Consider the following 12,556-nt stretch of genomic DNA (forward strand, 5'->3'; position numbering starts at 1 on the left):
GGTGCTGAGGGGAGGCGGTGGCTGAGGGGAGGCGGTGCTGGAACATCCGCGGTGGCTAGGCTTGAGCGGCGCTTGGCTGCGAGGGCCGCTTGAGGCTCCGCGGAGCTTTAATTACAGTTCTATCCATGTTTTAATGCTGCAGAGCTCAGCCGGTTTGCAAATAGTTCAAAGTTTAAACTGGCATGTTGTTCATCTTTTATCATTTTGTGGAATATTTAACAACTAGAAAATGGAAAAGAATAAGAATATTTTTTCCACTCTGATTGGCTGCTGTTGGCCTACAGATTTTAACCTGAATGTTCATTACATTTTTCATAAACGCCTGTGAAAATAATTTCTATTCCCATGGCTTTTTTGTTCTCTGGGAAATTATTATTGATGATAAATACAGAAACAAGCATAAAAATCAAAACATCTACAATAGTGACAGTAATATTAATACAATTAATGAAAGACACTCCCGGTGAGATCTGGACTTTACGTTTCTTTTGGGGGATTTTTGGTGGTACCACTCCTTTTTCTCATTTTTTGGGGGGAGGTTTTTGACGCTTGGCATTTTTCGTTTGGATTGGATTGATTTTGGATTAAAAAGGAGATATTCTCCCATGATATGGAACTCGTTTCTGGACAATATTCGTATTAAAAAGGATCAAGAAGATTTGGACATTTAACCATTTGAGTTTCTTTACTAACATGAACTAAGTGGATTAAACCTATCCTAAATTTATTTTGAGAGAGTTTTGGTTACTGATTTATTTATCAGGATAACTGTTATTATTTTCTTAGTTCGTGTTTTTTTGTAATAAATTATTGTTGCAAAAGGTCAACATAATTTCATATTTGAGTGTTGGGCTATTTATTTACTTCTCCATTTAACTGGTGAAACATATTTTCCTGATGCCTGTGACGTAACCCCCTTGTTTGTATTTGTAAGTTCTGCTTTAAATGGGAGCCAAATTTTACAAAATAATAGTCAGTGCAGAGTAGTCTGCAGATTCTTTGGTGAGGGGCAGAGAGGGACCTGGATGAAGGCTGGGGGGGCGCTGGGCCAGAAAGGGTGAGGAACATTTAGCTAGACGATGTCAGACAGTGATAAGTTTTAATTATTATCAAACCTTATCAAACTCGGCGTTTTGAAGCCAAAATACCTCAGAAATATACAGAACCACCATGAGAATCAACTCATTTACAGTTTAAACTCAGTTTCACACAGAGAGCCTAGCATAAATGTCTGGCTGTTGAACTGGACCGGTCCAGGTCGCTATCAGGCTAATTTACTACTAGCAGCTTTACTAATCTTTACATCACCAAGGCTCATTAAAACAAACCTTTATCTGGGCTTTTTTCTGTTCTTCCTCCTTCTTCTCTCCGTCCCTGAAGGATGAGTCCTTTTCCCAGACATTGTTTTGCTAGCTTAGCTTCTGACCGGAGCTTTGGACGTTTGGATGCTCATTGCAGCTCATGGTACCGGCGGAGCTGCGGTACCTACCGCGGCCACCAGGGGGCCCCAAGAGCAATTTACTTATTTTCTTTGTCTATAAAATAATAATTTCTACATACATTATCAAATATATATTATTGTAAAAACATAACTTCACGATGAAATTGTGTGTTTTTGATATTATAATGACATAGAAATTATTACTAATAGAAATAAAAAATCAGCTCCACTGAGGGGGCCCTTAGTGGCCCTGGGGCCCTAAGTGGCAGCTTATGCCTTGGGCCGGCCCTGATTACAGGTCAGTGGGTGCAGCTGGGAAGGCAGCAGGTCGAGGCAAATGAGGAAATGATCAACAGCTGGAAGAGGAAGCAGACTGGATGGTTAAACCAACAGGAACCAAGAGGAAAGAAAACCTGAACCATAAACAGAAATAAACACTAAAAACACTGATAAATTATTAATAAACACTAATAGAAATAAATCTCTGCTCAGTGTTTGGAAGCTGAGTGATTTACTGAATCCTCATGGAAGGAGGAGTTAATATAGTTTAATGGATTAAACTTTGACAAAGTCAGAGTTTGATTGGTGGTCGGTGTTTTCCACTTGGCTGGGTCCAGAAGAGATCCAACCCAACCTGTCAGAAGGTCATGTGGAAGGACGACCTGGACTCTGCTGATTGGTCTGCTTTCCGTTTCTTCTTCTTCCTGTTTGGTTTGTCTGGGTTTATATTGTATGTTCAAATCAATCAACATGCATTTAAAAAAATAAACCATAATAAATACAAATAAAACCTGATCTAGTGAATCTAATCCCAAACACTGAAATTATATGAAGTCATGAATAATCTGGGCTGATGTGAGAAAACCAAACAGAGGGAAAACATCTCCAGATTATCACTGATTCATCAATGAATGAATGAATTTTAACTCCAGTCCATCCCAGAATAATCCCTGATTCAGGTTTAATATGATAACCCAGAATAATAATCTGTAATAATCTATGAGGTACAGACATACAGGAGGTTCTAGATCTGGTTAATCTGGTGTAACCTACATAGTTCTAGACAATCTAATGGTATAATCTGTAATAATCTGTCTGACAGCAGCTGATCTAATCCTGACTGTGGGTTGAAGTGAAACCTGCTCTGAGCTCAGAGACAACAGGAAGTGGAAACTCTCCACCCTGAGTTGTGTGAAACTCCTGACAGGAAGTGATGTCGCTCTCTGGCAGTCTTCCTCCAGACGACATGAAGTCTTCCTCCGGCCGCCTGCTGCTCGGTGAGTCCAACGTCTCCGTCTGATGGGACAGGAGGGACAGGCTGGGAGGACATTTAAACTTCCCCCTGGACTGTCCTGGTTCTGGTCCTGGTTCTGGTTCTGGTCCACTGACGGGAACCAGAACCAGAACATTTTGTCAGACGTCTGCAGATTAAATTTGTTGTTAATCAGAGAATTAAACTGAATATCAGAGATGAACTCATTGGACTCTGGTTCTGGTTCCTGCAGCAGCAGGAAGTCGGTTCTGACCCGCTGCTGGTTCTGGACCAGCCGACCAGAGGATAAATAGAATAGATGCTGTTTCTATTCTACATCACCTAGTTCTACGTTCCTTCACTGAGAGACTTTAAATCCTGATGAATCACTGAACGGATTAAAGTTCTGCTGCTGGATCAACCTGCTGGGTCTGGTTCTGGTTCTGGTTCTGGTTCCAGAACCGGAGCAAACAGAGGAGAAGCAGCATTCAGCTTCTATGCAGCACAGATCTGGAACAAACTTCCAGCAAACTAAACCAGCTGAACTGAGTTGAGCAGTGAATCGTGAAACATTTCAGACTAAAAATGATTTTAGAGACGAAATGAAACTTTGATGATGTTTGACTTTGTTTTGATGGTTTGATGATGGACCTGATGATGGACCTGATGATGGACCTGATGATGGACCTGATGATGGACCTGATGATGGACCTGATCGTATTTATGTTCTAACGTCTGTTAGACTTTGTGTCTTTATGATGTGAAGCCTTGAACTGGCTTCCTGCTGCAATAACAAACAGACTGAAATAACTTCACCAGTTCATTAGCCAGTTCAACCTTCACCAGGTTAAGCGTTGACCCGTTACGGCTGACATGGTTCCTGCTCACCGGGTCTTTAATCAGTCCTGATTAAAGACTGAGGTCCACTGGACCAAGGTGGACCAAACTCCACCTTGGTCCAGTCAGACGAAACTTTGTCAACAAAATCCATTTATTCCATAAAACAATAATACAATAATACACAGTAACGGTGTTAATAACGACTCGGCCACAGCGAGTGACAGCCAGTCACCTCCTTATATAGGTGAAGGAGCCGACAGCCCCCTCTAGTGACCAAACCAAGAATACACATATTTGGCTCCAATAATTATTCTGTTTCACCGTCGGGTTTTAAATAATATTAACCTGGAGTTTTGGTTGCATTTTATTTTCCTGCAGCTTCATGAATCCAGATTAATCTGATGAACACGTCCAACGTTTCCTCCTCAGTGGAGAAACTCTGAGGTCCATAAAGACATTTAATCATTAATTTAATCTCCAGCTGTTCCTCCTGGTTCACATCTGGAGGAGAAATCTGCTCTGGCTCAGATCGGACCTGAAATCCAGCCCATCTGGACCGACCAGAACCAGAACCAGAACCGACCGATTAACTTTAGAGGTTGAATTAAACTAAAACATTTTTTTATTCATATTTGCTTCTTTAGCTTTAGTCGGCGCTCTGACCCGCTACGTTTCTTTCTTTAACAAGCCAAAGCGTCTGCTCCTTTGACTAGGCCAGTGGTGGAGAGCCAGTTCAGCACTAAGAGCCAAATTCAGATCATCGTCACCATAAAGAGACACACAGATAATCTAACATTAGCTTTAGCATGTAGCTGCTCTGTTCTTAGTCCCTGAGGCTTCAGACCTGACAGTCGTCATGTTTTATAAATGTCTTTAGGTTTAGTTTGTACTCTGCTACTTCAAGCAGCTCTTTATGTGTCAGTGTTAAATTTAGTCTGGCTTAAACTTAGTAAAAGCTCTGACAGAAAACTTCTGTTACAGGCCCAGCCTTTCCCTAGGGGGCGGTAGAGAGCAGCATCTAGGTTAGAACAGGGGTGGGCAGCTCCAGGCCTGGAGGGTCTGCTGCAACTTTTAGATGTGTCTCTGCTTCAACCCACCTGAGTCAAATAATGACGTGATTAGCAGGACTCTGTAAAACCTGACTGCACTGAGGAGGAGATTCAGCTGTTGGATCCAAGTGTGTTGGACCAGGGAGACATGAAGAGCTGCAGGACACCGGACCTCCAGGACCAGGACTGCCTGGGTTAGAAGAAGAAGAAGAAAAAGAGCTGAGTGTGTTAGTTTTAGAGACTCTAGCTGTCCAGCTCGTTGTTCGTTGTTTGCCTTGCCAAAAAGAGGAATAAAGCTCTACAAGCTTTTATCTGCCTCCTCCTTGTTTGCCGCCAGCGGAGCAGAACCTTTAAGAGCTCGTTACCAGCAGACGAGCCGAAATAGACTAACTAGGTAAAACTCCTGAGCTCCATCTGAAACTGGAAACGAGGAAATGTTTCCTGCAGGACATTTTAGAAACATCCTGGGACAGTTTCCTCCTGTGGCTCAGGCTGTATCTGATTAATATTTGAGAGCATCATGGTGACCTCAACAGTTTTAAAACTTTACACTTTAAACATTATTTTGGTGTAAAACCCAAACATCATCACTGGCCCCCTTTCAGCCCTGGTTAAAAACCTCCTGGATTCGGCCCTGCTCAGCAGAACTAAGGAGGTATTTCACATAAATATTCAACCATTTAAACCTTTATATACTTTCAATATTATGCACTAAATTAACCCTCATTGAAAGCTGAGACACAGCAGATCTGACACACATTAATAAATATTAATTTAAATTAATTCTCTAATTTTATTCAGTTTTTGTCCTGCAGCTTAAAAATTGTTTCAAATCTCAAATCCATGAATCAATGAAACATCGACTGCAGGTTTATAGCGCTAGTTTAGCACAATCTCACCACCTGCACATTATGCTGCTTATGCTAGTGCTGCCTTCAAGGAGTGTGGGAAATTTCAGTATCAAAGAGTCACAGGTTCGCTAGACTTTTAGACCACAGATGAAGACATCATGGCAGTTATCTACGAGTGGTTAGCTAAATGTGGTTAGCTAAATGCAGTTAGCTAAATGTGGTTAGCTAAATGCAGTTATCTATGAGTGGTTAGCTAAATGTGGTTAGCTATGAGTGGTTAGCCAAACATGGTTAGCTACAGGTGGTTAGCTAAACGTGGTTAGCAAAATGCGGTTAGCTACGTGTGGTGAGCTACGAGTGGTTAGCTAAACACAGTTAGCTATGCGAGGTTAGCTAAATGCTGTTATTTACGAGTGGTTAGCTAAATGCAGTTAGCTAAATGCTGTTAGCTATGGGTGCTTAGCTAAACGTGGTTAGCTATGGGTGCTTAGCTAAACGTGGTTAGCTATGGGTGGTTAGCCAAACATGGTTAGCTAAACGTGGTTAGCAAAATGCGGTTAGCTACGTGTGGTTAGCTACGAGTGGTTAGCAAAACACAGTTAGCTATGCATGGTTAGCTAAACATAGAGCTGCAGCTAACGGTCACAATGAGCCATAAACTCCACAGCTTCCTGTCCGTCGGTCTCTCACTCTCAGCTCCCAGTCAGAGACGTTCAGTTCATATCCAGGTCAGAGGTCATATTCAGAAGGGATTTGATTATTGATTGGTTGAGTTTCCTCCTCCATGCTCTCAGGGAGTAAAGTCAAAATGTCAGACGGCCTTTAGGAACCAACATGGAGGAAGGTCCAGTAGCCCATCCCTCCAGGTTTCTCACCTTCTCTCTGTTTCCATGGCAACCTGCAGGTGTCTCTGTGCTGCTGCTGTGTGGAGCGTCAGCGTCTCCAGGTGAGTGGATGGTTCTACCAGAACCTGAAGTCCGGTCCGGTCCGTGAGGTGAGACGTTGTCTCCGTCTGTCCTCCAGTGTCTCTGTCCGTCAGTCCAAACCTGCAGCAGTTCTTCACCGGGGACTCCTCGGTGTCCCTGAGCTGTCTTCATGAGGGACGGACGGCTGAGGGATGGACGGTGAGGGGGACAGGACCAGCTGGGGACTGTGGGCCGCCTGGTTCTGGTTCCGGTCCGTCCTGTGTCCTCAGCCTCTCTGGACCTGCAGCTGGACAGTTCTGGTGTGAAGCGTCTTCTGGACAGAAGAGTGAGAACGTCAGCATCACGGTGCTGGGTGAGGACATGTCCACACCACCCAGATAGCACAGAATGATTGAAACAACATTGAAAGTGGTCGGTGACTTGTATGTTGAATCAACGTTAGGGTTTCAACCATTACTGACATTATATCAATGTTGATTCAACCTTCATCTGAACGTGGATCTGCATGCAGATTTGGGTTTTTATATTGAATGAAATCTAAGGATTTATGTACATTTTAGGTCTGATAGGTCTACATCATAACATGCCACTAAAAGTTTCTTCACTGGTGTTAAACACTGTATTATTGGCAGATGATGGGTAAACTGTGTACAAAAGTTTAAAAATGACAACATGGGTTTGATTTAACATTTGGGGAAACAGTACAAGTTGNGTTTGCAAATGCTGCGGCCGGATTTGAGTAGCTCTAACATGGACCGGATATGCGCTTTTATTGTGAAAGCAGCACGTAAATGGGTGTACCATAATGTCTTGAGCGACCGCGCACTTGTATATTGTGTGCTGGGCCGGCTGGAGTCAGAGCCGGCTAGCTTTACCGCGGTGATTTTTCACTGTTCAGCGTCGGATTCTCTGTTTTTATGCCATAATTCACATCTAGTTCGTCGCTCCGTTTTATGTCCCGCTTCTCCTGCTTCAGAGTTTTACGCGATGTGCGTCTTTATTATTTTAACCCCCTAAGGTGCGCAGCGGTCGGGAAGCGTATCGATGGGGAAAAGGCAGACTGACATAAACCTTTTAAAATAACGGAAACAATTTCTGCATTCTGATTATTGAAATTTCAAAGTGCTGTGTTGTTCCATCTCCCCCGTTTCATACCGGACCACTTGCTGCACCGATGTTAACGCTATAAAATGAACGCTCTCTATTGTGGGGTCACCCATGGAGGGATTTCTTTATTTCTTTATTTAAATGGGTTCATTTTTCAGAGGGATACACAGTCAGGCTAACAGAAGCTACAAACACTCAATAGAAGAAGAGCTGCCATCGATACAGTTGCAGCCAAGCATGATTTAATGTTAAACAATGCAGTTTTACCAAGTTGCTCAAAGTCTAAACTGGTATTGTTGTGCATTTAAAGTGTAAAGTTTACCTTCGACCAAACGCCCCCCAAAGGCATCCCAGCGTAAAAATGTCCGCCAGCGCCCCCTGCCGTACTCTGAACGCCCCCTGGGGGGCGGTACCGCCCACGTTGAGAACCGCTAATGTAGAGTGTCTGTCCCAGGAGAGAAAACAACCGTTTGGTCCAGAGGAAGGAAAACCTCTGAGGGGTTAGACCGAAGGTTTTCCTTCCAGAGTGAAAGCTGTGGTTTCCTCAGAGACATCAGGACGCCTGAGACTGAAACGTCTCTGAACGCGACGATAATCCTGAAGGTTCTGGATTAACTGGAGCTGGTACTGTTTGGTACCAGGCTTCAGGCTCCTGGTACCAAACATGTTCTGAAGACATCCAGAGCTGACCCAGAGTCCAGAAGAAGAACCAGATCCAGAAGTCAGTCCTGATTCATCGATGAGTTCGGGACCTCGAGCAGCTGGACGTTCCTGAAACGAGACGTTCAGTCAGGAGAGTCTGGACTGAAACGTTACTGTCCACAGAACCCAGATCATCATCAGTCTGCAGAGGAGAGAAACTGGTATTTACATCCTGATACCTGGACTCCATCACTTCAGTTCATCTGGAGTCATTTAGAACCGGCAGATAAAGGAGCAAAAGGTTTACAGCAGGGGTCCCCAAACCTTTTCCTGCGAGGGCCACATAGCTGTTCCCTTTTCTGGTCGGGGGCCGGTCTTAGTTTTTCGAGAAAGAAACCTTAGAAAAGTTTTGTTGACGGGCGGGGGGGGGAATTGGATTACTGCCAACGTCATATTCGCGTTTGTAGATAGAATTTTACCCAGAATGCAAATGGAAAAAAACCGTGATCGAAACGGTGACTGGTACTGACTAGTATATATTCCATTGAGGGAAACTAAGTTTCATATCTGCTCAAGAGCCCCCCCTGGTGGTTGAAGAAAAATCCACATATATATGAAAAAAACACTGAATGCTCTCTGGTATTGTTCAGGGGGCCGGACCAAATGAGGTCCGGCATTCAGCTTCGGGACCCCTGGTTTACAGCATCGGTTGGTTCTGGACTTCAATAAACCTTCATGACACAAATCTGATCTCTGAGGATCTCAGAGGATCTCTTGTTCTCCTGAAGCACAGCTACAGATCTATTCAGACTTTAACCATGATCCTCTTTACTTCACCATGCTGAGGTCACCAAACCAGCTCAGCTTTCCAGAAGTTAAATCAGGTTCAATAAAAGAAAAACAAAACATTCCTTCTTCCTTCTCAGGTTTCATTGGCTCTGCAGGCCTTTACTGGGAGGCAGGAAAGAGACCAACAAGAAAGAGGGAGGATGTGAAGAACCGAGCAGTCAGAGAACCAGGCACAGGGTTAGATTCAAAAAGAATAGTTTTTATTCAACCCAAAACAGAAACTTGGGTAAATAATGAAAAATGACAAAATTGGGCCCATAAAGTAACAGATTTCATCTCAGACTGACTCAAACAAACAGACGTCTGTAAATGAGACAAAGGGGAAACTTAAATACTGGCTGATCAGGCCACACAAAGAGGAAAACACCCAAAACCCCTGACTGAAGCTACCATAGGAACCCCATGATGAGGATGAACCAATCTGCAGTCTCAGGTTTGCTCCACCTCCTCGTTCTGCTGAAGGGATGGAGCATCACTCAGGAAACTCAAAGAACAAACAAACGTTAAATATAGCTAAACATGACAGTGTAAACTAAAATGTGCGGACTTGTTCCAGAATACAGTGTTACGATGGCTTCTAAACAAAACCCAGATATTCTATGAATTAAATCCTAGACTAAAAACCCAAATATAAATGTGTTGTGACTGAACTACTGTGTGTGGTGTGATGTTGGCACATTAGTGTGGATGTAACTGCAGCCAGCACAGAAGACGTGGCAAAGGTCACCAGGCTGGGACTTGAACCTGTGACATGGAGGACGACGGCCTCCAGACGAGGGCCAGGTTTACCCACCACCGCCACATTTTCTCTGACCTTGTTAAAAACATCCACCTGCCAACAAATGGTGCCAAAGTCAAATCATCTGCCAGGCTGAGAGCCAGGATGTGGCAGCTGGAGGCAGAAAAACAGGAGAGACATGAGAGACATGAGAGACATGAGAGACGAGAGTCTGGAGGCCCAAAGAGACCGAGCAACGCAGGAGCAGCCTCAACCTGAAACACTGACCTGAATCACTGACCTGAATCACTGACCTGCAGGGCTCAGTGATGCTCTGAACCACCTGCAGTTGTTCCCTCTCCACTATCTGATTGGTCAGTTATCATCCAGAACTTGTTTAAATTTAACCTTGGCTACTGATAAGACGACAGATTCCTCCCTTATTGCAGGAACTCTTTCAGAGTTTAGTTTCTGTTTTTCTGTGTTGTCCTGTCTCTTCCCTGCTTGTTCCCAGCTGTGTCTCGTTCCCCGAGTTCCCTCCCAGTGTGTTTAGTCCCACCTGTTGTCTCTTGTCGGATCCTCGTCGTTTGTCTGTAGTTGCACACAGTCGTACGGTGAAGTCCTGTGTCTACTCTGCTCTCGTCTTCAGTCTTAGCCTTTCAGTTGCTACCAGTAATTAGCTGTTGCTAGTGTTCTGCCTGAGCTGGACTGTGTTTGAGCCAATCTTCATTAAATCACCATTCATCTTTCAACCTGGGTCCGTCTGCGTTCTGCCTCACCACCACTCACCCCAGATCATGACATGGATTCTTGTTTGGGTCCCAATGGAGGAGAACCAGCAGAGTTTGATTTTATGTAGCTTTTGTAACATCAGCAATGATGTTCTGCAGCACCATGAAGGTAAGTTATTTTATTTATTTTCATCAGCAGGCAGTTCAAAGTGCCTTGCTGCTGAATGCTGGGAGTCCAATCAGTTCGTTTGAGAAACCGGCTCCCAACATTTCATCTATCAGTCTGCATTCACCCTCTGACCATGGAGAGCTACTGGATAGTAGTCAGAGCTGCCCTGGGGCAGTCTGACAGAGGCCAGGCTGCCAGGCACTGGCGCCCCCTGCTGAGCACCACCAGCAGCAGGCCAGGCGAAGTGCCTGACCCAAAGACACAACGACAGAGATGGAGGGTGTGGGGAATCAGTCAGGCCATGAGGGAACATGGACCCACTGCCCAGTGGGGAACAAACATGTCAGCAAAGTCAGAGCAGAACATCTCTGATGATAACCAATCAGATGGTAGAACATTTCTGATGATAACCAATCAGAACATCTCTGATGATAACCAATCAGATGGTAGAACATTTCTGATGATAACCAATCAGAACATCTCTGATGATAACCAATCAGAACATCTCTGATGATAACCAATCAGAACATCTCTGATGATAACCAATCAGATGTCAGAACATCTCTGATGATAACCAATCATAGCAGAACATCTCTGGTGATAACCAATCATAGCAGAACATCTCTGATGATAACCAATCAGACAGTAGAACATCTCTGATGATAACCAATCAGACAGTAGAACAGGAGGACACCTACTCTGCAGGAGGATCTCTGGATGTTTTCCCCAGCAGTCGGTCTGTGAAGCTGGCGTCCAGAGGTTCTGCAGACAGAAGGACCATCAGCTCATCATTCAGAGACTGAAGAAGCACCTGAAGCTACCTGTGACCTGTGTTGACCCTGGTTTACAGGAAGTCTACTGCTCAGGGTACTGGTTCTGCTCCCAGCATCCTGGTGGATGGGTCCTTCTCTTCAGAACATGAACCATCAGACCGGTGGGTTTTGCCCTGTTGGCAGCCTGTGGTGGGTCCGATCTGGCTGGTATCTACTGACCTCCAACGCTGAGCGTCACCATTTTCGTCTGTTGGATCTGCTCTCTGCTGTAGACGCAGCATTTATAGAGGCCGTTGTCTTTAGGACGGGGACGCCTCAGGACCAGGCTGAGGTCTCCAGACGCCAGCAGGTCCTTGTCCATCTCTGTGCGGCCATGGTAACCCAGGATCTGCTTGGGTGAATGAATCTCTCCGTTCCTAAAGGTGATGATCTCGGTCTGTCTGGAGTCCGGCCGGGTCCACTCCACCCTGACGTCCTCGTCCAGAGGAGCAGGGATTTTAAAAGGAAGGGACACCGATGGGTCCCCATCTGTGACCTTCACGATCTCCAACTGGAGACCTGAAGGTCAGAGCAGAAGGTGAGCAGAGAAACCAGATGGTGTCTGGTGAGGAAGAGGAGCTGCCTTCACTGACCTCTGAGTATGAGGACCACCACTTTCTGCCGGAGGATCCTCCCATGCTGATCCCAGACGGAGCCGATATACACACCATTAGTTAGACAGACGTTCCTGATGGTCAGGCTGCAGTTTCCAGTCGTCATCAGGTCTTCATTCATCATGTGGCCTTCATGGGCCTGATCCTGTGCTGGTGAGTCCTGGTCTCTGCAGTGTCTGCAGAGCAGCCTGTTCCCTCGGTCCGACAGCCTCCAGTCCACAGCAGAGGCTTCAGCCAGCAGGGGAGGCGGGAACTTAAAGGGAAGGACAGCCGACCTGCTGCCCTCCACCAGAGAAACCTTCTCCACCTGGTGGACTGAGAGCAGAACATGGGGTAGACATAAACATAAAGCCTTTATGTCTGACAGAGTAACCCTGGTGATGTGTTCACTGACATCCGTGATGCATTTACTGACCTAGTGATGCGTTTACTGACCCTAGTGTTGTCACTAGGGTCAGTAAACAAATCACTGTGTTTACTGAACCTAGTGATGCGTTTACTGACCCTAGTGATGCGTTTACTGACCCGAGTGATGCGTTTACTGACCCGAGTGAT

General features: G+C 45.0%; 1 protein-coding gene across 1 annotated transcript in view; it reads right to left on the bottom strand.

The window, feature by feature from the left end:
* Positions 1-7,857: 7,857 nt before the first annotated feature.
* Positions 7,858-12,556, bottom strand: part of LOC103129621 (uncharacterized) — a 20,185-nt gene continuing 15,486 nt past the window's right edge. Inside the window, exons 6-9 of the mRNA XM_016665272.1 lie at positions 11,981-12,316; positions 11,568-11,906; positions 11,274-11,337; positions 7,858-8,237 (exon numbers count right to left, since the gene is read on the bottom strand). Coding sequence (XP_016520758.1) covers positions 8,189-8,237; positions 11,274-11,337; positions 11,568-11,906; positions 11,981-12,316 — 788 coding nt within the window. The 3' untranslated portion in view covers positions 7,858-8,188. The remainder of the gene's footprint in view (positions 8,238-11,273; positions 11,338-11,567; positions 11,907-11,980; positions 12,317-12,556) is intronic.

This window comes from Poecilia formosa, unplaced genomic scaffold, assembly GCF_000485575.1.
Source record: "Poecilia formosa unplaced genomic scaffold, Poecilia_formosa-5.1.2 Scaffold560, whole genome shotgun sequence".
NCBI classification, from domain to species: Eukaryota; Metazoa; Chordata; class Actinopteri; order Cyprinodontiformes; family Poeciliidae; genus Poecilia; species Poecilia formosa.